This window comes from Musca autumnalis, unplaced genomic scaffold (assembly GCF_047663935.1).
Source record: "Musca autumnalis isolate F117 unplaced genomic scaffold, ASM4766393v1 scaffold_1, whole genome shotgun sequence".
Classification (NCBI taxonomy): Eukaryota; Metazoa; Arthropoda; class Insecta; order Diptera; family Muscidae; genus Musca; species Musca autumnalis.
In genome coordinates this window covers 200,568,901-200,595,925 of record NW_027411644.1, presented here as the reverse complement: position 1 = coordinate 200,595,925, position 27,025 = coordinate 200,568,901, and the positions used below count along the sequence as shown (strand labels likewise).

Here is a 27,025-nt window from a genome sequence, read left to right as displayed (position 1 = left end):
AACTTAGAACATGTGTACAGTATGGCGCTCTACAAATAAAACCCGATGTGCACTTTAACGAACTATATTAAGAAATGTACATTCTCACGATTAAATTGCTTTAAACTATTTCATGTACTGCTGGTTTACAAGAATTCCTGAAATAGGCCGAACAAGAGCCTAAACATGTTGGTTTTAAATAGAAACCGCTAACACATTTAACTCATTAACTGACAACGACACGAATAAGTTTTTGTACAAACAACAGTAAGAACGTGTGTGATTATTAGATATCACAACTAGCCGGATATTTTCAATCAAAAAATAAAAAAAATAAATAAATAAAGCAACAACACAATACAATTTCAAAATTATCCAGCCAACTTCTATTAAAGTCTATACAAGACATAAAGAAACCAACACAACTTTTTTATTGCTTTCGGTGTAAAAGACCGACGACATACTACGCGTGCACAAAGCCTCTCCTCTAATAGTGGAAGAATTAACAGAGAAAAAAACGGAAGTGTAACTGAATATTGCAATAACACCACATACAAGCAGAAAACCAAAAGGATGTAAGTCAAGGAACGAACGAAAAAGGGTATCCTTATGAAACCAGTTTCTTCTTATCATTTCATAGCCACCCCACCCCACCACCACCACAAACCATGCCGAAATTCAACAATTTAGAATTACGTGATATATCAAGTGTCACATCATCGAAAAAAGCCAATCGTTGCCGTTCTTTCCATTTTCGTTATTTGGAGCTGTGTAGAGCTAAAAATCATACACCCTTAACGGATATTAAGGCGAAAAATAATTGCACCTCTTCATTGGATTTTTATGGCGATAAATTAGATGTCAACGATTGGTTGTTGATTGTGGAGGCGCTATATTATGATCAGGTTTTACAAACATTGGCAATACGCATGCGCAAAACTTTTCCAATGGGTGAGTGAAATGAAGGACATAGATTTTATGTTGTTGGATATGTTTTAAATTTTACCTCCAACATTTTAGTTCTTGAACATTTGGATACGGAAAAGAAAGCACGTCTGTTTCGCCAAAAACCAGTACTCTTTACCAAGTTTATATTTTCCGGTGTCGTGGAGGCGGTTTCAAATTGCATTCAGTACAACAAGAATTTGAGGGTGCTCATACTTGAAGGTTTGCCGCTGAATGAGAAATATATTGAAGCGCTAGCAAAGGTATGTTGCGATTCGTTTATGTTTAATTTTGGGTTCGATTTTTGAGATCTTAAAATCATTATTTCCTTTTGGATACCATAAGAATAATCGGATCATTAAAAAATACTTCCAGAGCTAACGCTTTTGACACTTTCGTCCTAATTGGCTAGTTTTTTCCTTTTTCTGCACAAAATACCAAAAATCCACTTAAATCTGAAGCAATTGTTGCCAATATTGATAGGTTTTGTTCTTGGCCTATATTACTGATCTCGCATACCGTGTGAAGAGGAATAAACATGTGATAATTTCATGTCCAGTGCACAACAAAAACTAGTAAAACCAGAAAGGAAAGTGTCAATATGATGTAAAATGTACATGTATGGGAGCTATATCCAAATCTGAACCGATTTCGATATAATTTGGCACATTTATTTCTACACCGAATTTAGTCACACATTCCGAATTTCATCGAAATCGGACATATGTATATAGCGTGTTTGGTACGAAATCTTCCGATTTCGATATAATTTGACACATTTACTTCTACACCGAATACAGTCACACATTCCAAATTTCATCAAAATTCATAAAAAACTACTTTGGTATGTCGTGGCAGCTGACGCTCCGACAGATGTGGGATGCTCTCCAAGGACCATATTCACAGAATAGTTGTTTATGGCATCTGCGACTACATCTGTGTGAATGTTCTCTCTTGTATCGTTGGACCTCCCTTTCAATATTAAAAAGGTCCCTAATAGCACAGTCAATATAGGGGCGAAATAGCAAATATTCCCACAAAGATGAATTTTTGTGGAGTGCTAGGGATTACCATAAGAAACAATGTACAAATGTCCACAAAATTCCTCATCGATCTCATGTGTGCAAAAAAAACTAATTCGGGGTCAATGGTAATTTTTGGAGGCATTATTCATTCTTTTTTTTGATTTTTCTGAAAAACGGTAAGACCCGGTAACCACAGTTATTTTAGCCGGTTCGACTGAAAGTGTGCATATTTCCCTTATACATATGTGCATAAAAATGATGTGTTTTTAGAACAGCTATATCTCAAGCATGGTTCCTTCTAGGAAAAAATTATAAGGACCAAACATGTACATAATTTAACTGTCTACAATATTCGATCTAGCCACTTTTTGATAAGACCAACCGTTTTCAAAAGATAAATCCGAAAACCTAAAAACCCTTAAAATTTTTTATACCCTCCACCATAGTATGGAGGGTATATTAAGTTTGTTTTTCTGGTTGTAACGAATTGAAATACACATTTCCGACCCTATGAAGTATATTTATTCTTTATGAGGATAAAATTCTGAGTCGATATATCCATGTCCGTCCGTCTGTTTTGTAATCACTCTAGCGTCCACAATAATTGAGCTAGAACGCTGTATTTTTTGCACCCGAGTGTCTTTTCTCCATAGTCAAGTCCGAAGATGGGCTATATGGGCCCGCGTTTAGGGTTCCCAGTGGGCAAAAAACTACTTCTACTACTACTAAAAATTTTAAAGATGGGGCCAGGTTTTGAAATAGACCGGTTCCTCCCGATTTTCGGTATTTTAAGGATTTTAGCTACATTTTGTTACCAAACTAACTGTAATTTAATATTTAAGGTTCACAGTGGTCACAAAACATCTCTTAAAATTTTTTATACCCTCCACCATAGTATGGAGGGTATATTAAGTTTGTTTTTCTGGTTGTAACGAATTGAAATACACATTTCCGACCCTATGAAGTATATTTATTCTTTATGAGGATAAAATTCTGAGTCGATATATCCATGTCCGTCCGTCTGTTTTGTAATCACTCTAGCGTCCACAATAATTGAGCTAGAACGCTGTATTTTTTGCACCCGAGTGTCTTTTCTCCATAGTCAAGTCCGAAGATGGGCTATATGGGCCCGCGTTTAGGGTTCCCAGTGGTCAAAAAACTACTTCTACTACTACTAAAAATTTTAAAGATAGGGCCAGGTTTTGGAATAGCCCGTTTCCTCCCGATTTTCGGTATTTTGAGGATTTTAGCTACATTTTCTTACCAAAGTAACTGTTATTTAATATTTAAGGTTCACAGTGGTCACAAAACATCTCAACCAAAAACTGTCAAAATAGGTCCATGTTTTGGTATAGCCCTCATATAACGGTACCTCCAGATTTTCGGTATTTTGAGGATTTTAGCTACAATTTTTAACCAAACTACCTGTAATTTGACAGTTGAGGTTTCCAGTGGTCACAAAACTTCTCCACCAAAAATCATGAAGATAGGTCCATGTTTTGGTATAGCCTCCATATAACGGTTCCTCCCGATTTTTGGTATTTTGAGAATTTTAGTTGCAATTTTTAACCCAACACCTGTAATTTGATAGTTGAGGTTCCCAGTGTTCACAAAACTTCTCCACTAAAGATCGTCAATATAGGTCCATGTGTTGGTATAGCCCCCATATAATGGTACCTCACGATTTTCGGTATTTTGAGGATTTTAGTTGCAATTTTTAACCCAACACCTGTAATTTGATAGTTGAGGTTCCCAGTGTTCACAAAACTTCTCCACTAAAGATCGTCAATATAGGTCCATGTTTTGGTATAGCCCCCATATAACGGTACCTCCAGATTTTCGGTATTTTGAGGTTTTTAGCTACAATTTTTAACCGTACTAGCTGTAGTTTGACATATGATGTTTTCAGTGGTCACGAAACTTCTCCACTAAAGATCGTCAATATAGGTCCATGTGTTGGTATAGCCCCCATATAACGGTACCTTCCGATTTTCGGTATTTTGAAGATTTTAGCTACATTTTTTTACCAAACTACCTGTAATTTTATATTTTAGGTTCGCAGTGATTACAAAACATTTCCTTTCAACATATGTTCATGTTTTGGTTAAGGCCCCTATTTAACGGTACCTCCCGAGTTTCGGAATTTTGAGAATTTTAGCAATAATTTTTAACCGAACTAGCTGTAATTTGGTAATGAAATTTAACACCAAAAATCGAAATAGCTGTAATTTGACATTTGAATTTCAGTGGTCACGAAACTTCTCCACCAAAAATCTTCAACATAAGTTCAAGTTTTGGTATAGCCCCCATATAACGGTACCTCCCGATTTTCGTTATTTTGAGGATTTTGAGATACAATTGTTAACCGAACTAGCTGTAATTTGACATTTGAGGTTCTCTGTGGTCATGAAACTTAGCACCAAAAATCGAACTAGCTGTAATTTGACATTTGAATTTCAGTGGTCACGAAACTTCTTCACCAAAAAATCGTCAACATAGGTCAATGTTTTGGTATAGCTCCCATAAAACGGTTCCTTCTGATTTTCGGTATTTTGAAGTCCTTATCCACATTGTTTGACGGAACTACCCGTAATTTGACTTTTAAGGTTCCCTGTAGTTATAAAACTTTTCCACCAACAATTGTAAAGATAGGTAGACACTTTTATATAGCCCCATAGGCGGTACCTTTCACCTGGCTGAACACATTTTTTAGATTAGATTACATAATTTAGGCATTTGGGGTATCCATCCATGGTCGTAAAATGTTTCCACCTAAAATTGTGAAAGGAAACTAATTATTCCATTTTAATTAAAACTATGTTACGGTGGAGGGTATAAAAAGTTCGGTCCGGCCGAACATAACGTTTTTTACTTGTTGCTATTTAAATGTTTATTTTGACTGTGTGGGGGAGGGTAGGTCCTATAGACCATATGGCGATTAAGATGGCTCTCACGGCCACACCCGAGCAAGTACTGCAACGAAAGCATGCCGCTGTGTAGCTCTAGTGGAAGAATCTTCACCTCCTTATGTAGATGGCAGACCATGGATATGTTGTAGCCCTTAGTGCGACATTTTGACAGGTTTGAATATTCTTTCACACCACACTGGCGCCATAAAGCTTACCACAGACCGGCCTATTGCTTGATAAGAAACGTAGTCAGCACCCCAAGTGCTGGCAGTCAGTGATATGAGAACCTTGTTCCTACTTCTGATCTCGTCCCAAATAGCTGTGGCTTGTGCGGACAACTTAAACATGCTGTCGCATGTTACATCCAATACATCGGGGTTGTAAGTGTTCAGAATCAGGATCAGGGCAATATGTTCAGGGGGCGTTTTAGCGGCCGATATTTTCATATTCCTCAGATGGAAGAAATATATTAAGTCATCTATGTAGACATTTAACCTATCACGTATGTCGTCGACGATAGGACCGACGCATACATTGCGATCTCTATGTCGAATAGAGAGTGTGAAATTTCAGAAAGGTTGAGGTTAAACAGTTCCGGAGATATCACCTATCCTTGGGGATCTCACTGTTCCACTCTACGGGTTGTGGACTTCTTATTTCTGAATTCTACAAACGACTGGCGTCCGCACATACACTCCGTTTCATGTCAATAGCACATTTCAGATTACTTTTTGTTACTTCATTTTAGTCGATATCCGTGGAATAACCTCGGCAATGTTTATATATCTTGGTTTGTAATCTTATGAAGTATCTTTCAACAAAAAGTTTGGATTCGATAATGTACCGTTATAATTTTTTTAATTTTCTTTCAAAAAGCCCAAAATTTCTACAGTTTAAAGTGTTTCATCGGAATAGCACATTCATTCATAACTTGAGTAAAAATGGAAATTTTGAACGCTTCTGTTACGATTCCTTAAAATTGGAACAAATAAAAGCTATTTTAAGTTTAAAACGCTAAAATTGGTCGAAATATGACATAATACCGGGGAAATAAGACCTTATGAAAGCTGTGGACTTTAATTGTCTATAATACGTTAAAAATTTGGCATAAGTTGGCAGTTTCTTGTCAGATTTATAAAGATTTAATGAAAAATGAATGATAGAAGACAAATGGTGCAAAATAAACTTGAGCTTCTACTGAAATTTGGGTACATCTCTTCCTGAAACTTCAAGTTCCTATGAGTCCTATTGCATAATAGGGTTGAATGTTGGCCTTAAGATAATTTAACCGTTAAAATATTGGGCGATTTTTATTGCTCTAGGTCTGAGCCAATATACTATAAAGAAAAAACCACATCCTTCCTATACACAGAAAGAAAATAGTTTGAATTTATGGAGCAGGCATAAACTGGAAATATTCGTAAATTTAGTACATCAATATTTTATACCTTTCAATTCCATGAGGCGATCAACTCCGCAGTATTCATGATTTATTTAGTTCTTCTCTTTCCGGAGATGCAAGAAGTAATAGGTTTTGCCATCGGAAACCTGCAAATAATGATTATTTGCTTCGGGAAATGACTACTTGCTTTTCCTTATAATATTCATTATAGTTACCTCAGAAAATCGACCTAGTTTCTTTCTGTGTATAGAGAGGATCTGTTTTTTTCTTAATAGTATATTGGCTCAGACCTAGAGGAATAAAAATCGCCCAATATTTTAACGGTTAAATTATCGTAAGGCCAACATTCAACCCTATTATGCAATAGGACTCATAGGAATTTGAAGTTTCAGAAAGAAATGTACCCAAATTTCAGTAGAAGCTCAAGTTTTGGTTTGTCTTTTTACGTACTGAACTTTACTGAACATTTTTTCTTCAGTAAAGTTTTGACAATTGTATAATTGAAATGTTGCTAAACATTACTGAAGAAACAATGTTCAGTAAAGTTCAGTACGTAAAAGGACAAACCTATTATTTTGCACCATTTGTCTTCTATCATTCATTTTTTATTAAATCTTTATAAATCTGACAAGAAACTGCCAACTTATGCCAAATTTTTAACGTATTATAGACAATTAAAGTCCACAGCTTTTATAAGGTCTTATTTCCCCGGTATTAAGTCATAGTTCGACCAATTTTAGCGTTTTAAACTTAAAATAACTTTTATTTGTTCCAATTTTAAAGAATTGTAGCAGAAGCATTCAAAATTTGCATTTTTACTCAAGTTATTAAAGAATGTGCTATTCCGATGAAACACTTTAAACCGTACAAGTTTGTTTTTTTGAAAAAAAAATTAAAAAAATTATAACGGTACGTTGTCGAATCCAAACTTTTTGTTGAAAGATACTACATAAGATTACAAACCAAGATATATAAACATCCCCGAGGTTATTCCACGGATATCGACTAAAATGAAGTAACAAAAAGTAATTTTAAATGTGCTATTGACATGAAACGGAGTGTATATTGGATTAGTATATATAGTTGATTCTCTATATCCTTCAACAGCTCGGCGTGATTAACGAAAACCTTCAATATGTAAAGAACCACCATAACTGTTCGGTTGCACGGCCTTCTCTAGTTCAGTCCTCGACTGATATGTGTGGATATGGCGTGTAATGCTGTTGTGCATTTTTCGGAATCCATACTGATGTTGGACAACTGTTTCTCATCGTCGGGAGGAGTAGTGTCTCTAGAATCTTTGCTACTGGCGGCAGAAGGGAAATTGGCCTGTACGATTCACCTCTGCTGGCATCCTTGCCAGGTACCAATCTACCAACTCTCCTGGGTTCTGGTACAACAGCGATGGCTAACGAGGAGGACACTTGTTAAATACTTAACTCCGGATTCATCGAGTTGCTTAAACATTGAATTTCCGTGCGGGACCAAGGCTTTGGATGATTTCGCGGATTACGGATGAAGTCTGCAACAACCTAATTCGTAAATTTTGGTGGTACCTCCTAGTCTGGAAGGGCGTAGCACACTCCTCTTCGCCCTACCACTCTCGGTGTGCTCTATAAACTGCCGGCTTAAATAACGCGCGCACCTCTTTGGGTCAGTTACTGTCACGTCGTTAAAACTAATAGCCATTCTACCATCCTTTCCCGGATTCGAAAGCGATTTAACCTATGACCACAATTTACTTAATACTGTACCAATGTTGCAATGCCTCAGGCGGTCTAGCCACTTTTTCCGCTTATGTTCGCCTACTAGCCTATTGACTTGAAGTGCAAGGCTATTTAACTTTTGTGTCTTCATGGTTCGAAAGACAAAGCTCATCACGCTCATTTGCTAGTCCCGTCGCCTCTGCTGGGAAATTAGAACTGATTTCGGGTACTCAACGAGGAGTGTTCTCTTGGCTACCCGAGTATCTGAGGGAATTGTGAGCTCTCTGAAGCGGTGATTGGTAAATTCTCTGAACCCTTGCCAATCAGCTTTCCAACGGTTCTGCAATGTATGGCGGTCAGATGTTATGAAGATGGGTGTGAAGTTTGGTGGTCTGATTACGGGGATGATGATAGGAAGGTTGTCTGAACCAAGAAAAATGGTGGGTTGCCAGGATACTGCATTTATCAGACCCGGTGCCATAATGGTATTATCCGGCGAGCTGTGGCAATCTCCTCTTAACCTCGTAGAAGCGTCTTCATTCACCGTGCAAAACATGGAGCTATAAATTAAATTTGCTCAGCCAGCACTGTACCCCTCAGGTCATTACCTAGGACGGAATGCCAAAGCTCATGATGGGCATTGAAGTCCCCTTGCACCAGACCTCTAAGAAGTGGACAAGATGAAGTGTATTGATGTCATGATCGATTCTAAACTAGGTTTTCAACACATATGTATTAATGCTCTGTATATAATAAAGGTCAGCGGTTATATGCCTTTCCTAATTCTCTCTTTCAGGCTCTATCGTCCAATGAAAGTCTAAACGAGATAAGTTTTCAACGATCCAATATAGGTGATAAGGGCTGCGAGGCAATTTGTAACACCATAAAATATTTGGAGAATGTGGAGAAATTAAATCTTTCTGAATGTGAGTTGACAACGAAAGGTGCGGAATTTGTGGCCGATATGGTGAAAATACAAAAAATTAGTCGCTATACTGAGGGTTGGCAAAAATCCCTACGGTATAGAGATGTAGACCCCGATACTATGCCAGGTTTAAGATCTTTGACAATGGCACGAAATCCTCAAATAGGTGATGATGGCATCAAACCCATTGTTGAGGTTTTGAAAGAAGATGTGTGGATAAAGGGTAAGTGAAAATCAATGACCTTTGGAAGGGCAAATAACCATGACGTTCTCTCGAAATAGTGATTGATATGGAAAATTGTGGCCTTACCGATCGTGCTGCAAATTTGATACTCGATTGCTTGGAATTAAATAATTATATCATTGATTTTAATGTTAGAGGTAATGCGGGTATAAGCAAATTTTTACAGCGTAGCATACGTGAGCAGCTGGGTAAAGAAGACGAAGATCAGCTGTTGTTGGCACAGGGAAATCAAGAACTCGTTCCAGGACCTAATGGTACAATGATAAAACGTCCGAAGATAACCATTGCAGGACTTAAGGAACAAATAAAAAATCTCGAAGAACAGTTAGAATTTGAGCGAATGTTGAGGAAAAAGGCCGAACAATTAAATGATAAACTCAATCAACAAATTTTGGCCTATGAAAGTCAATTGGAAAATAAAATGAATGCCGAAATACCCGATGGATATGTGCTGGTCAAGGATGAATCTTTGCAATCGATTATAAGGGAGTAAGGAGTAGCGTTGTATAATATAGTTAAGTCCTAATAAAATCTCACTTCTTCTTTAAGGCGCAATGACTTTCAAAAATTGGCCAACAGTGTTGCCGGAAGTAATGATGAAGCCACTCCTCGCCGAAAACAAACCCATTTTAACCACTCAAAGGATATCTCGGCGGAGGAATATGAAGAAATGTCAATCCCTTTTAATGGCAATTCCTCCAAAGCCAGTGAACAAACTTTAACACCAAAGGCGCCAAGAAAATCCCACAAAGTTCGTAAAGTTAAAAGTGAAATGAAATATGTCGAATCACCAACAAAGGACTCTGCCAAACGTAAAATCTCCAAATCGGATCATGAATTTTCCAATGAGAGTGATGTAAGTTTTGATGCTTTACAATTTCGTATAGAAATTTATAATATTTTATGGTCATATGATTTGGGGAAAGATTTTTAGAGATAGAGATAAATAGTGGTATATATTTTGTAGTTATTTATTTTCGTTACTTTTATTTTTTTAATATAAAATTTAGTTAAATTTAATAACATTTTTTATTAATTTTTTTGGCTGTTTTGACATAAAAAACACAAAAGAAACGAATATAACCCTGAAGTTGGTAGCCAATTTTTCCATGATTCTGGATACGAATCAGATCTGTTGGGTTTTCGTAATATCGTCGGTGTCATGTTTAAGTGTTCCATACGCCATTTTTGACTTTTTGAGATACAGGTGGTTTCTAGGGTTTTCCGGTATGTTCTTTCTTAATTGTTGGTTTCCGAGATATACACCCTTCGACATTTTTATTGTAACTTTTTCTCTGAGTTACCGGCCTTTAAACAAGCGAAATTTCGAAAATTGGAGGTCCATATCTCGGAAAGTATAGACTTCCCTCATAAATGTTTTACTGATTTGTGATCAGGTCAACAAGAGCTACTTGTGCAAAAATTTGGTGCCGATCTTAAGGCTTAAACTCAACTTAAGCCATAATTAATTCACCAATACCGATTTTCGAGAATGTGAGGTCTGGAATCAATGCGCCGATCCAACGAGGGGAACAAAACTTTATTTGAAGTTGAATTTTGACAATTATCATCATGTCAGGTAGAGTTTAAGAAGGTTACCCTATTGTTGTTTTAAAATCTTTGATGAGTTGTGCCTGAAGAATCTTCGTTCTTGTGATAAAAGGGAAATTGGCTTTATATATTCGCCTCTGTTATATCCTTCCCTGGATTCAATGTCCAGAGTTCGGGCGCAATAAGGGTGGATAACTGTAGATTGAAGACCCTTGTTAGATATTTTACTCCGAGTTCATTTAGTTTTTTAGATAATCCTTCGAATCAGCTTTCACACGGTTCAGATATAAGGACCGAAACAATGGTGGGAAAGAGATCTGGACCAAAAGCAAGTAAAAAGTCGTTAAGTTCGGCTGGGCCAAACCTTTTATACCCTCCACCATAAAATATTCTTAACTAAAATAGAATAATAATTTCTTTCCTGCCCACAATTTTAGGTGCAAAAAATGTTCGACCTCTGATAACCCAAATACCTAAATTATCTAATCTAATTTAAAAAATTGGCCTGTTCCGGTACTTTATAAAGTGGTAAAAGTCGTAAACGATTTTCATATAAATTTTGTGTACGGGAACGCAAAATGTGTAAAGGTGGTAAAAATTGTAAAAACTTTTTAGTTCTGGAACAGGGCTATAGTATTCAATTAGCTGGTACCTTATATGGGGGCTATACCAAAACGGGGGCCTTTGTTTGGGTTGTTACGTCAAAAAATGTTTGGAAAACACTCAAAATACGGACAATTGGGAGATAGTGTTATATGGACCCTATACAAAAACATGGACCTATATTGGAAACTGTATCAAATTACAGGAAGTTCGATCAAGAAATACAGCTAAAATTCTCAAATTGCCGGAACCCGAAAGGAATTTTTAGTGAGAAAGTTTTGTAACCACTGGGAACCTCAAATGTCAAATTACGCGTAGTTCTGTCATACAATGTAGCTAAAATCTTCAAAATGCTGAAAATCGGGAGGTATCGTTATATGGATGCCACCAAAACATGAACCTATGTTGAAGATTTTTGGTAGAGATGTTTTGTGACCACTGGGAACCTCAAATGTGAAATTACATGTAGTTCGGTCCAAAAATGTAGCTAAAATCCTCAAAATACCGAAAATCAGAAGATACCGTTATATGGGGGCTATACCAAAATATGGACCTGTGCTGACGATTTTTAGTGAAGAAGTTTGAGAACTTCAAATGTCAAATTACAGCTTGTTCGGTTAAAAATTTTAGCTAAAATCCTTAAAATACCGAAAATCGGGAGATACCGTTATATGAGGGCTATACCAAAACATGGACCTATGTTGACGATTTTTGGTGGAGAAGTTATGTGACCACAGGGAACCTCAAATGTCAAATTACAGCTAGTTTGATCAAAAAGTATAGCAAAAATCCTAAAAATACCGAAAGTCGGGAGGTACCGTTATATGGGGGCCATATCGAAACGTGGACCTATCCCCATAATATCTGGAATATAAGTTTTTTGGCCACTAGGAACCCTAAATGTCAAATTATAACTAATCGGTCTAAAGATGTGAAAAAAATGCAAAATACCTGAAATCGGGTGGTACCGTTATATGTGGCTATACCAAAACGTGGACCGATATAGCCCACAAACGAACTTAACCTACCAGCAAACAAGAGACGCATCTTCCCAAAATTTCAGCGTCCTATCTCCATTTTTGTGGATGGTAGAGTGATTACAGCAGACGGACGGAAATTAATAGATCGACTCAGAATTTCTCCCTGGGGTCGCAAATAATTATTTCAATGCGTTACAAACGGAAAAACAAATTTAATATACCACTCCATAATACGGTGGAGGGTATAAGAAGGGATATGGTGAGCATGGTGACCTTTGATATCCATAAGAATAAAGACTCAGGCGAGAGGTGAGTGGGGTTAGCTGGGAAGCTAAACAAAAGCAGAGTGTTCTGTGGTCTCAATACACATACAGGGCATGTGTTACGTACCGTGGCATCAATTCGGGGCCAATATGTATTGAGGCTGTTGCATCGTCCGCCTTGACAGTTGACGTTCTTCTGCGGCAACTACATCAGTATGAATGCTATTCAAGCCTGCCTGATAGATTCGTTGATCCAGAGGTTCTCGTTTATACCTTTGGAAGATCTCTCCTGTCGTGCCTGGGTATGGGAAACCCTGTCGACTAGATCCTGACAGGGATGCTCATGGCGTTAACACCTAAGCAGGTACCGCATCGAAAACATATTGTTGTGTGTGTGTTCTCACGAAGTTGGTTCACTGGTGTCATGAGGAGGCACCGTGTTGCAGTCCTCCGTTCGGCATTCTCGCAAGTTTGAACATTCTTCCATTGTGTAGCGCATACCACACTGGCGCCGCAGGGCTTACCACAGACCGGCATATCGCTAGATAAGATGTCAACAAGGTTTCTTTGTCAACACCCTATGTGCTGCCGGCCAACGACTTGAGAATCTTGTTCCTATTTCTGATCTTGTAGCAAAAAGCTGTGACTTGCGCGGACTTCCTAAACGTCCTGTCTAGCGTTACATCCAATATTTTGGGGGTAGTTTGTGGTCGGAATCAGGTCACCATCGACTAATATGTTTAGGGGGGTCCCATTTAAGCCGTCCAAGTGGTGAACAGTGTGGCAGTGAAATTAGCGGGGGATATTTTCATATAAATCAGAAGGAAGAACTGCTATCGATGCCAAGATCGCATAATCGGCATATTGCTAGATAACATGTAAACAAGGCTTCTTTGTCAACACCCTATGTGCTGCCGGCCAACGACTAGAGAATATTGTTCCTATTTCTGGCCTTGTAGCAAATAGCTGTGGCTTGCGCGGACTTCCTAAATGTTCTGTCCAACGTTACACCCAATATTTTGGCGGTAGTTTGTGGTCGGAATCAAGGCACCATCGACCAATATGTTTAGGGGTGAACAGTGTGGCAGTGGAATTAGCGGGGGGATATTTTCATATTAATCAGAAGGAAGAACTGATATCGACGATAGGAAACGACGCCAAGATTGCATAATCATCCGCATACATTACGATCTCTATGCCGTCTGGAGGGTGTGGAATTTCAGAAAGTTAGAGGTTGGACAGTTCCGAAGATATCACCCCGCCTTGGGTAACTCCCTATTCCACTCTACGGGTTTTGAACTACTTATTTCTCAATTCAACAAACGACTGGCGTCCGCACATATATTTGATTATCCTACGTTTCAAACACGACTGGAGGGAAGTCTTCTCTATATCCTCGAACAGCTTGGCATGGTTGACGGTATCGAAAGCATTCGATATGAGGAGTAATGTTTCTAAAATGTTTGCTATTGGCGGCAAGAGGAAGATCTGCCTGTACAATTCACCTCTGCTGGAATTTTTGACTGGCTTCAGTAACGGAACCGGGCAACTTGGCAACTTTCCAGGATTCTGGTACAATATGGGTGACTAACGACAAATTGAGGACACTTGTTAAATATAAATTCTCAACGCCGGGTTCATGCTGATGCTTAAACATTATCATTGAGATTCCGTGTAGGTCCAACGCTTTGGATGATTTTGCGTTTTGGATGAAGTCTGCAGCATCGCCCGTCGTAAATTATGGTGGTACCCCCCAGGCTGAGACGGCTATTATACGGCGTAGCACTTTCCTCTTCGCACTATCACTCTCGGGGTGACCTATAAACTGCCGGTAAAAATAACATGCGCACCTCTTAGGATCACTTACTTTCACGCCATTAAAAATAACAGCCGTTCTATCATGCTTCTTTCCCGGATTCGTGAGTGATGTAATTGTTGCCCACAATTAACTTAATCCTGTACCAATGTCGCATTTCTTCAGGTGGGCTAACCACTTTCTATACCCTCAGTATTTATGCTAACGAGGGTATATACACTTTCATACGGGCAAAATGTGCCTCATCGAAATAATGGTTTAGACCCCAAGTATGTTTGGACGAAATGTGTTTCAGACAATTTGGAGTCGATTGAGCAATGTCCGTCCGTCTGTCTGGCTGGCTGGTGCTCACGATAACTCTCGAACGGATCAACCGATTCGATCCAAAATTTGGCTTTCGTAATATTTTGTCCAAACTTAGTTTAAATTCGAAGATAAGCCATATCGTTCCACACCTTCAGGTACCTCCCACATAAAAGTTCAAAAATGTTCGGACAAATTGTGGAGTGACCGATGTAATCCTGCACATCCTTATATATATATACCAGATATAGATCAGGTTCGAATATGGACTATATTTGTGTACTCCTTCTGGTAACTCTCACACACAATTTCGGATAAGTTCACTTTAAAACCTGCCCTTGAATCACTTTGATTTTTGTTGATGCGATTTGCATTCGCTACCTCCATTACGACGGTAAAGGTTTTTTCAGGGGCAAGTCCATATTTCTTAGTAAAACAGCCCGAAAGGTGTTAAAAATCCCTATGTCACCATATGTGGATGTCGGAGAGCACGATAACTCTCGAACTGTTCAACCGATTTGTTCCAAACTTAGTTTCACGGGGCAATACCTGTCCACAACTTTCAGTACTTCTCCCCAATATTTAAAAAATGTCACTAACATGCTAGGACGATATCACTTGAATGGGGCAACCAATTTGGTCCAAACTTTGGATCTCCTAATATTTTGTCAAAATGTATTTTAACTTCTAAAATGGCTCATATCGGTCCTCCCTAAGGGTACCTCCTCCACAAAGGTTCAACATTTGTGCCTTAGTGCAGTTAATTAATTAATTGTGGCCAAAAGGGCCACAAAATTCTAAAGAGACCTTAAATACATTCGATCTGTCCGTAGGTGAAAGTTTCACTTCACATTGGCTGTGGGTATATATCTGTCGGCAAAGCCGACTGACACTTTTTTACTTGTTCCGCTTATGTTCGCCTACTAGCCTGTTAATTTTAAGAGTAAGTTCTCTAACTCTTGCGTCTTCAGGGTTCGTACGACGAAGCTCATCACGCTCTTTTGTTAGCTTCGTCGCATCTGCTGGGATTTTTGGTGTGATTTTGGGTATTCAACCAGCTAGTAGGTAGCCCGCGCCTACAGCAGTGATGATGTCCCGGAAATTTCTCTCAGCTACTCGAGGATAAGAGGGAATGGACAACTCTCTGAAGCGATGATTGGTAAATCCTCTGAACCCTAGCCAATCAGCTTTTCAATGATTAAGACAAATTCGGTGGTCAGAGGTTATGAAGTCTGGTGGTCTGTTTACGGAGACGATGAGTGGAAGATGGTCTGAGCCATGGGAAATGACGCGTTGCCTGGACATGTCATTTATTAGACCTGGTGCCACAATGTTGATGTGTTGCGGCAATCTCTTGTGGCAATCTCCTCTTATCCTTGTAGGAGCGTCTTCATTCACCGTGTAAAATTTGCTACTTATTTGCTCGACCAGCGCTGAACCTTTCTGGTCCTTGCATAAGACGGAATGCCAAAGCTCGTGATGAGCATTGAAGTCCCCTAGCACCAGACGGTTATTGCCCTCCAATAGCGAACTAATGTCGGGTACATAACACAAGGCGCAGCCTTTCATTGGTGGTATGTACAACATTCAGCAACTATACTTCGGCAAACCCACACTTTCTTCCTACCCCATACATTCTATAAAGGGGTCACTAGAGTCAAGCTCAAGCGATATAGGTCTGTTCTGGACAGATCGGTGTTTAAGGAATGCAAGTCTTCCTCCTCCACTTCTTGTAGAATCCTTCCGCAAAACGTTGTTATCATCGCAACGTTACAAGCTACAGGTGACGACGTGCCTTGTTTCCTGGATCGCGACGACCTTTATGTTATTTCGGGAGACCGTTGCAATTGAATTGCAGGAATGATGCATTTTTGGGGTGTTAGATGCTTCGTTTGTTGTTGTTGAGGAGACTGCGGGGGTGCCTCGTATTCCGACGACGCCGATGATTCCGACGACAAAGTTGGAGATACTGTGGCGCAGCAAGCAGCAACCCCGAGGCCACTAAGACCTGAGCATCATCTAAACACCCATTCTTTACAACCTTTATGATCATAGTTGCAGATTTCGCCACAATTCCTCATCATTTACCACCAATAAAGAACTTTTTATACACAGTGTCCAAAGGAAAACGACAAATAACTGTGGAGAAGGTTGTCTTGTTTTGCAAACACTTTCGTTAGGGTTGTGTGAGGTTTCTAAGGAAGTTTTTTTTTTTGGTCACGCTTATACTTCGAGCTGACGATTGATGTTTGGGTATAAAATGTTTTTTGTTGAAGAAATTATTGAAAAATAACTTCGGTGGCGAATATCCACAAACAAGAAACAAGGGAACTGATGAGATTCTGTGGCGAGAATCGAAACTATAGTCTTCCCTGCCTGCCAAATTTTCTCTACTAATAAATTAGTTGTTTTAAAATATGAAAACAACAATAATGGGATTAAGCCAGATCATTTTCAAAATACAAGTACAAACTTTTGGTTTGTCGTACAGAACTAAGGTATGGTATCTTTCGACGGTCCCTGGTCTGATCTCTTAATTAGAATTATTTTGATTTTTTTTTAATATTAGTCTCTACCCAGTATCCAATTTACTTTACTTTTTCGTATATTTTTCCAGGGCAACATAACTGGCATTCAGATTGAGAGTAACATTGGCGATACGCTATCCAATAATACCAGTCGCACCAGTACAGTATCGACGGTTATAAATACCCGAATGCAATTGCGTAGCGCCAAAAAGAATAACGTTAATTTCCTACAAAACAACAACCACAACAATGAAGATAAAAACAACAACAACAACATTTTAATGAATAATCTTCACAAAAACAATAATCATTATGTCAATACAAATTTAAAGAAATTAGAATTGGATGATATCTCGATGGCAACTCCCAGATCTATAAATAGTGAAATTAATTATACTACTACAGATTCAGATACTTTGCGCCAAGATTTGATGGATAGCTATCAACCGTTAAAGGTATTCATAAGACGTGGTAAAAAATCACCAGCAATGCCTTTAACACCGATACCAATGTCCCCAAGAAGTTGTAACCAAGGTGATCAAGAACAAGCGGAAATTGACGGATATTCAAGTGGTAGAAGACCTGTGAAACGGGAAAAATCTCCACGTTCGCTATTCTTCGGTTTGGGTGATGATTAAAAGCCATGGCGAACATTTTGGGAGGATCTATTGGATACCCTGTTCAGAGGAGAGTGCTGTTAATCGGTAAACTATATAATGAAAATTGTCTGTGCAACTATCAATAATATCAACAGATACCCGATTTAGCTTATAACAGCGATGTAAATAAACCTATTTTGTATAAATATTGATAAAATACTAATTGACCCTGGTAAAATTCATTATTGTGAATCTGATGGTACTTACTTCCCCCCCTACTCTTGTGCCAGACACTGAAAATAACACATGAAAATACTTTAGCTTTTAGGAGAGAGCTGAGGTGAAGGAGCTCCCTTTCTCCCTTCTTACCCATAAGCTCAAAATATTTTCATGACTCGGCTCTTTTTACTTGCCACACATTGGTTCGCTTCGAGCATTACTTCTAATAAATTTGAAGACCCTCTAGCTAATAGTCATACAAGTAGACGATATTTGATATTAGCAACTCAAGCGGATAATTGTTTCCCCTTATCGCATCCCTCTTCTTTTGTGAGAGATGGCGATGACAGTAAATAGCCAATTTAATTTGAAAACTGTATGTAGGTATGAGAACTATGTATTCACATAGAAAGTCAAACATTTTTGAGGTAGCTCTTATTTTGATTATATAGCTCCACATCAACCAGATCTGCATCTAGCGACTCACTCTCGTAACGTTGGACCTCTTTCTAGATCATGATTGCATTGATGGGATCCTCCATATCCATCATATGATGAAAGCAAACGAAACAAACTATAATCCCGACGAACAGAACAGGTCTGCATTTCCTCATGTAAATAGTACACTGGAGCCATTAGGAGACACCCAGGTCAAGAAGGTTTTTTCGTTTTTTCTTAGTGATCTGAACTTTCAAGGACATTCTCATCTCAGCAGTCCATGTAGCAAACAATGAGACTCCAGATTAAAACGAGGATATTTACATTATTTTTCGCATGGAAGAAAACCACTGGTTCTATGTGTCTGATTGACTCGGAGGAATTTTCGACCAGGTATAGTCACCCCAAAAACAGTATGTTCGTGTCCGTATATTACACTGTGTAGCAGCCAATATGCAGTGCGGGAAATTTCACGTGGAGGTGATAGTATTCGGTTAGTAGATCAAAACCCCAAAAGAGTTTTGGCTTCTCTGACCATACTTTTTTTAAAGATATAAAAAAGGGTTTTGATATACTTCCCGAATGCTATCACCCACACTTGGAATTTATGGCCCTAAATTTTTTTTCACAGTGTTACTTTAGCGATGCGAACGACTGTATATCCCGGAACTTCTGTGCCGAACTTCCTCAGTCCGTGCGGGGATAGAAAAGAAAACCTTGCCTGGACCAGTCCCGTTTGCCAGATACGCATATACCAACTGTCAGCATTGTTGAGGTGTAATGAATGTGTGTAGTAGATGCATATTCGATGAAGCATGCGCTTCAGGATAACTGCGATAGGAGTAATGTTACTCAAAATTCGTTTTCGGAGGTTTTATAAACCTTTCTAAAAGAAAGGTTGCTTCGATAAATCCTTCTGAAAGAAAAGGTGCTTTGATAGACACTTTCTGAAAGAAAGGATGCTTCGATAGACAATTTCTAAAACAAAGGGTGCTTCGATAACCTTTTCTGAAAGAAAATGGGCTTCGACAGATCCCTTCTGAAAGAAAGGGTGCTTCGAAAGACCCTTTCGTGCCTGAGCACGCCGTCACTGCGTACGATGGTCCATCCCCTTACGGCACACTCATGGAAACAATACATGGAGAACAATACTATAAATACAAACAAACCCCAAAACAAAACTCCTCGGTTGTAGTCTGGCAACTCTTCCGAGGATGAACTCTTAGCCTCCAGCCAGGAGCTGGTAGAAAGCCAACTAAGTGTAATCAGCTCTGCAAACAGCTTTGACTCACTTCAGGAACAAAACACAAAAAGCAACGACTCTGTCCATCACGAGAGATGGACAATCCATTGAAATGAAAATTAGGGTGAGCTGTCCCCTATCACCACTGCGGAATGGGGTACTGTAGAAACCAAATTGTCGGAACTTGTTATGGAACACGTTCTTGCAAACGAGGATTCTCCTGTGCCCCATTTCGACTCTAGCGAGGTACATCGTGGTTACAGGGTGATCAAATGTATGGATGAATACTCAAAGGAATTTCTAGAAAAAAGCATAGCTAAGCTTAGCGATGCTTGGGACGACATCGGTCTGAGGCTGATCCCGGCCCAAGAAATTCCGATGAGACCTCGTGCCAGAGTGTGGCTGCCCAAGATAGAGTGCGACGGTCCCAAGCTGCTGAAATGTCTGGCGAAAATGAACAAAGATGTTCCAACAATAACAGCATGAGCTTAGTTCAATTACTGAGGCCGGAGAAGAAGCTCTCGAAATATTGGGGGAACAAGTTGTTCTTTGGCATAAGGGAAGCCAATGTCAAAATACTACGCCCACATGGCCCGAATGGAGAAGACGTTGAGGTTGACATCGACGATGCCGGAAAGCTGCTTGACAATATGCAGCTAGAGGTGCCATCCACATCTTCACCCAATAAACATGATGGGGGTTATCATGAATGGAATTTCCCCGTGAGTTTTGTTTTTCCGCCGTTGCAACTTAAGGGAGAAAGTGAAAAAATTCACGGTGAATTGCCGTTCATGATAACCCCCGATGTTTAAAGTCGTGCAGATCAATCTGAAGCACTCAAGAATCCCTTCAGATAACCTGCGGATCCTTCTGGTTGAAGAGGATCTAGACATAGGCATCATACAGGAGCCCTACGTTTACGAAAACGAAGTAAAAGGCTTGGATAACAGGGGTTACAAGACCATATACAAGAAGGATAATGGGAAGCCTAGATTATTTTTATACCCTACACAAGTATGTGGGGAGGGTATTATAAGTTGGTTTTGGCCAAAAAGTTTGTAACGCATCGAAATAATGGTCGTAGACCAATACTTATATATACCAAAACGATCTGACTATGTGTGTCTGTCCATCTAAACCTTGTAATCAAATTTTGGGTGTTGATGAGGGTCCCGGAGGAGAAGAAGCCTATTGAAGCCTATTTTGGTGATAGTCGGATAATATTTAGGGGTCGGAATGGGCAAAAAAGTTATGTTAATAAAAAGACAACGTTTTTTTCCGAAGCAAATATCTCAGCTTCTATATGTGGTATACCAAAAGCAATACCTGACAATGAAAGTAGAAAATATCACCTTACTAATGATGTTATGTAGGTTCTCGTAGGTGATCAAACAACTAAGATATCACAATAGTCACAAATAAAACCCAACTTTTCATTTTTGCTATTTTAATTATAATGACGAATATTACAGCTTTGGTAGAGGACTTTCCTTTACAATGATGCAAACTAGGTCGGCGTAGGTGACCAAATATGACCCATTTTTCAATTTTTTTTGAAATCGCGCTACAGGTCGCAATTTTGATCGGATCGTCACGAAATTTTAGAGGTTAATGGGGGTCCCACAGAGGACGAAGCCTGTTGATTTTGATGATGGTCGGATAATACTCAGGGGTCGGAATAGGTAAAAACTTATTTGGAGAAATGTCAACGTTTTATTTCAAAGCCAATATCTCTGTTTCTTTAAGAGGTCTATCAAAAGCAAAACCTGGCAAGGAAAGTAGAAAATATCACCTTTACAACGATGTAAAGTAGGCTATCGTAGGCGGTCAAACAACAGAGATATCGCAATAGTCGGTAATACATCCCATTTTCCGGCTTTTTTGTAATCACGCTACAGGTCGCAATTTTGATCTGATAGTCACGAACTTTTAGGGAGTTGATGCGGGTCCCTCAGAGGAAGAAGCCTATTAAGTTTGGTGATAGTCGGATAATATTCAGGAGTCGGAATAAGCAAAAAGCTTATGTGGAGAAAAGTCAACGTTTTTATTCTTAGGTAGGAGTATTCCTACAACAACAACATTGACAGATAGATCCCCATTCTCAAGGATCAGTCAATATTGCTGTTGTTATTCCATCCAACTACAAAGTACAGAAATAACTTATTGAAAGCTCTCTGTACATAACAAAGAACAACTGGACACAAAATATTACAGTTTAAGAAATTCAAAGTTATTACGGTTGGCGTTGTCGTATCCAAAATTGCAAACTGAAGTGTCGTAACGTCTAATTGGTATTATGTAAGTATTTGTACAAAAAAAGCCAAAAATTAAATTTTTAAAGAATTCTTTTGGTAACAAAAATTAATAGAATTATTAGTAGATCATTTTTAAACTATAAATTCAGAAGAACAACTAAATCTACAGATTTTATAATCAAAATAAGTGTTCGGCGTAGACGTTTTTGTGGTCGTTGGCGTAGTCGTTGTCGTAGGGATATTTTTTGGTACCACGTAACATTTACGACAACGACAATTTTTTAAATGGTTTTATTTAGCTCACCCCGTTTGTTTTTTAAATGGTTTTTATTTATTATTTATTCTTGGGTCAAATTTAGTAATTCAAATTTCACCCTCTTCCTGTCAACCGATTAATCTGAAATTTTGTATACACTTTGGATTTTGGTGACAATACAATTATATTTATTCATTATCATTATAAATTCAAGATGGCGGCCGCTACAAAATGGCGGATAACGTAGGTTTTATCAATCCCATCAATATGGGTATCAAATGAAAGGGCTCAACAAGCAGAATTCAATATATTATAAAAAATTGAAATCCAAGATGGCGGCCGCTACAAAATGGCGGATAACGTAGTTTTTATCAATCCCATCAATATGGGTATCAAATGAAAGGGCTCAACAAGCAGAATACAATATACTATAAAAAATTGAAATCCAAGATGGCGGATAACGTAGGTTTTATCAATCCCATCAATATGGGTATCAAATGAAAGGGCTCAACAAGCAGAACACAATATACTATAAAAAATTGAAATCCAAGATGGCGGATAACGTAGGTTTTATCAATCCCATCAATATGGGTATCAAATGAAAGGGCTCAACAAGCAGAATACAATATACTATAAAAAATTGAAATCCAAGATGGCGGATAACGTAGGTTTTATCAATCCCATCAATATGGGTATCAAATGAAAGGGCTCAACAAGCAGAATACAATATACTATAAAAAATTTAAATCCAAGATGGCGGCCGCTACAAAATGGCGGATAACGTAGGTTTTATCAATCCCATCAATATGGGTATCAAATGAAAGGGCTCAACAAGCAGAATACAATATACAATAAAAAATTAAAATCCAAGATAGCGGCCGCTACAAAATGGCGGATAACGTAGGTTTTATCAATCCCCTCAAAATGGGTATCAAATGAAAGGTCTCAACAAGTAGAATACAATTTACTATGCAAAATTGAAATCTAAGATGGCCGCCGCTACCAAATGGCTGATAACAATTTTTTATCAATCCCGCCAATATGGGTATCAAATAAAAGGGCTTGACAAGAAGAATACAGTGCACTATACAGTACATCTTACACACCCGAAAGCCATACAGTTTCCAGCTAAGTACAATTACTACAATTTGTAGTCGATGTCTACAAATTATCGACTTAATGTGTGATAGAAGAATCGTTTAATTCGTCGTTAGGCAGTTGGCCCGCAGACGGTGAGGAAATTACTTACTATTTCTTGCTCATGGAAATTCCAATAGTTATACACTCCATGTAAATAAAAGAGATGTTTCAACTAGTTTATCGTTGGACATTCACACTGCTGCCTGGCGAGGAAGCGTTTCACTGCTCGTAGTTTGTCTTTAATCGACAAAGTACTACTCGCTCACCAATATGAAACCCTAAAACTCGCTTATAATCGAGCTTGCTAGCTTGTTTCCACATTCTAGCCCTACTTATCACACGTCCATCGTTGTCGGTTGAACAACTGCCTAATTATAGCGTAACATTACAAAACAAACATTTTAATCAACGATTGTAGACAATTGACGTGCCCCACGTTTTTATTTTAGTCTAGTCTATGCATATGTTTATAATTCCCACGACTGTATCTATTTTATTATTTTTTGGTTTTTAGTACATTTATCTTAAACATTGCAATGTATGTTTAACATAAAACCGTTTAACTTAAAAAGTTTTTTTACCTAATTTTATTTCTCATACAAAATTAAAAAAAAATATATATTTTTTAATTGTAAAACAATTCGTTTGAAATCATCTCTTGAACAAAAACTAAGAAATGTGCATTGCATGAATCGTTATATGAGGACTCTAACAGATTTTCAATAGAAAATTTGTCATCTGATAAAAACACGAAATTTATCTTATGCAAATGAATAAAAGTAGTTTGTATTTATTATAGTTATTTTCCAACATATTTTAATAATCATTGCCAAAAAATCTTTTGAAATTGATTTGTTTCTAATTGTATATGCTGTCGTTTACAAAATCGGACACGAGTCTTTCCTCGTGTTTCAACGCCACACGTAATACCCATTTGTCGTATTACGCCATACGTAATACCAATTTGTCGTATCAACAAAAATAAATGTTATATTTAAAACGAGAAATCCGTTCTGGGAATTACGAATGTATTTCTTTCGATTTTTTAAGGATATGACATGCTATAAAAGTCAAAAATTGTCGTTGTATATCATTTTCCATCACATATAAAATGTAACTTACGACTACGCCTACGACAACGTCTACGTCACTTGAACGTCTACGACTACGCCAACCGTAATAAGGGTGATTGTAACGGATCCAAAAATTAAAGCGTAATCCTGGATTTGTTTGTTTTTGATATGCGCAACACTTTCATTACCCGACCAAATAAGCCAGTGTCCACTTGAGATGAAAGAGAGTTCATGAAAAGTCGTGTACTTCCCCATGTTAAAATCAGTCAAGAATTGTTTTACAAATCCCCACACCATACCAATATTTGTATAAATACCAAAATTTGCTTTCTTTTGCCTTGAAAATAGTACTGATTTTTCTGTTTATTATACTGTCATATTATACTCTAAATTTACAATCAAAATGTATTTTCCAAAAAATATCATTCATCATCAGCATCAAATGGGTACACCAAACAAGAAGATTACAGTTATTTTGATTGGATGTGCGTACGTATTATGTGCACAACAGTCGAATGAATATTTTTAGTCAGCATCAAATGGAATATTTTGCGTCAATATTGGAATATATGGGTTATTCTTGCTTAATTTTCATCATTACGATACATCAAATATGACAGTTGCAAGTGAATGAGATCGTCTCCAGAAAAATATTTAACCACCAAAACCGTACAAAGTACGGCCTTGACGTTTTAATGCATAGACCACATCCATGGCGGTTACGGTTTTACGTTTAGCGTGTTCAGTATAGGTAACGGCATCACGAATGACGTTTTCCAAAAATACCTTGAGGGGGAAATGAGAAAAAGAACAGTTAATTATTTTCTCGAATATTCCAATCATTTGCTTTTTTATTAAGATGAGGGAAAAACAAACACCTACAAACATCCAAACATACATACCTTCAATACACCACGAGTTTCTTCGTATATCAAGCCAGATATACGTTTTACACCTCCACGTCGAGCCAAACGACGAATGGCAGGTTTGGTGATACCTTGGATGTTATCACGAAGTACCTTACGATGACGTTTAGCACCTCCTTTTCCCAAACCCTTACCTCCCTTGCCCCGACCAGTCATTTTTCTTGATTAGAGTTGTTGTTTTTACGTTCTTGAATTGGCTGTAAATAAAGTTAAATTATTTCTTTAGTATAATTGAAAGCTTATTATCGGATTTTATTTGTTAATTGACCTAAAAACTACAACGTAAATAAATAATAAAATTTTCCCCGGCGAAGATGCGTACCTGATGCAAATATTGTAGATATTTTGCTTTTAATGGCAGGGTTGCCGTTTTTTGAAAATATGGCTTCACTAGAGTTGTATTGCAACAGGGTGTCTCTGTATATATTTTTGTTTTGGTTATCTATTACTCTGTTCACAACAAAGGAAGCTATTATAACCCGTTTGCACTTAACCGGATTTAATAAACCCGCTGGGTTTCAATGCCAATTTCATAGCGCAAACGTCAAATAAAGTCCGAATTCACACGTTCAAAGTTAATGGGAAACAAATTGAGGGTATGGACGAGTGAGTAGAGGGGAATAAAAAGGGAGTACTCACATACCTGTACTCGTAAATTCTCTTTTGTTTCTTTAAAGTACATTTATATATAAACGGATTTAACAAACCCACTATGTTTCAAATGTCAATTCCTTTGCGTATACATCAAATAAATCCTCATTTAGAAGGTTAATAGAACAGCTTTTTGCCGGGTTAACCCACATCATGAGGATTTATTGCTTAATCTGGTCAAATCTGACCAGATTTGCCATACAAAAATTAAATCCTCTCACGACTGGGTTTATTTTAAATCCGGCACAAATCCACCAAAAATATATTCGGTAATTGTGCAAAAAAAATCCAACTCTACTCAAAAAGTACCAAAAGTTGCAACTGTTTTTGCAACAGAGTTTGTCGTGTTTTACACGTTTACGATTGGTGGCATGAGATTTTATGGAGTTAATAGCTTCGTTCCCGTACTTTTTAATGGTAAAACTCGTAAAAGAGAGAACTGCAAAAAATTTGTTCTCACACACAAGTTTTTTGAAATAGTTCGGGAACGGAAAAATGGAAAATACGTCAAAAAAACTGGAACAAATGTCAAAGTCGTCGTATCAGCCAATCAGACGCCGGCAACCATGTTACAATTTTTTTTACTCGCCGAAATTTGTCGTGTAAAAAGTTTTTAAAGAGAGCGTCATTCAGCGCCATTTTTGTTTAAAGAGAAGTGAACATTTTACAACTTTTTTGTGTACGGGAACTCTTTTTCGAGTAAAATGTGTAAAAGTCGTAAAAATTGTAAAAACTTTTTAGTTCTGGAATACAGCTAATAAATCTAAAGTTATTTGAAAATCAAAAAATTATTTATTTTTTTACATTAGACACTTTTTTAACAAAAAGTACGCTTGATACCATGATACAAAAATGTATCCCTGTGTGTAAAATATACCAATATATCTCATATGAGAAATTGTAAAAGTGTAAAACACGACTTTATTAGTTATTTTGTAAGTATACGTAAACAAACATCAGCTGACAGTTTATATCCTCGAAAAACTAAGTGTAACCAGCAAAGATTAACCCACTGGATCTATTAAACCCAGTGGGTTAACCTTCAC

At 37.9% G+C, this 27,025-nt stretch overlaps 2 protein-coding genes across 3 annotated transcripts; one reads left to right on the top strand and one right to left on the bottom strand.

The window, feature by feature from the left end:
• The first annotated feature begins 236 nt into the window (after positions 1 to 236).
• Positions 237 to 18,001, top strand: LOC141388970 (protein Cep78 homolog). The gene is made up of 7 exons (XM_073959889.1): positions 237 to 554; positions 620 to 930; positions 1,000 to 1,187; positions 8,763 to 9,114; positions 9,174 to 9,624; positions 9,685 to 9,991; positions 17,269 to 18,001. The coding sequence occupies exons 2-7, from the start codon at positions 648 to 650 to the stop codon at positions 17,815 to 17,817; spliced, it is 2,130 nt and encodes a 709-aa protein (XP_073815990.1). The 5' UTR covers positions 237 to 554; positions 620 to 647; the 3' UTR covers positions 17,818 to 18,001.
• Positions 18,002 to 24,729: 6,728 nt separating this feature from the next.
• On the bottom strand, positions 24,730 to 25,787 carry His4r (Histone H4 replacement). 2 transcript variants are annotated; one of them, XM_073963963.1, is made up of 3 exons: positions 25,651 to 25,787; positions 25,305 to 25,525; positions 24,730 to 25,188 (listed from the first exon to the last, which is right to left on the bottom strand). In XM_073963963.1, the coding sequence occupies exons 2-3, from the start codon at positions 25,482 to 25,484 to the stop codon at positions 25,057 to 25,059; spliced, it is 312 nt and encodes a 103-aa protein (XP_073820064.1). In that variant the 5' UTR covers positions 25,485 to 25,525; positions 25,651 to 25,787; the 3' UTR covers positions 24,730 to 25,056. The 2 variants fall into 2 exon arrangements, with proteins under 2 accessions (XP_073820064.1, XP_073820065.1); XM_073963964.1 differs by having other exon boundaries at positions 25,597 to 25,652.
• Between the last annotated feature and the right edge of the window lie 1,238 nt (positions 25,788 to 27,025).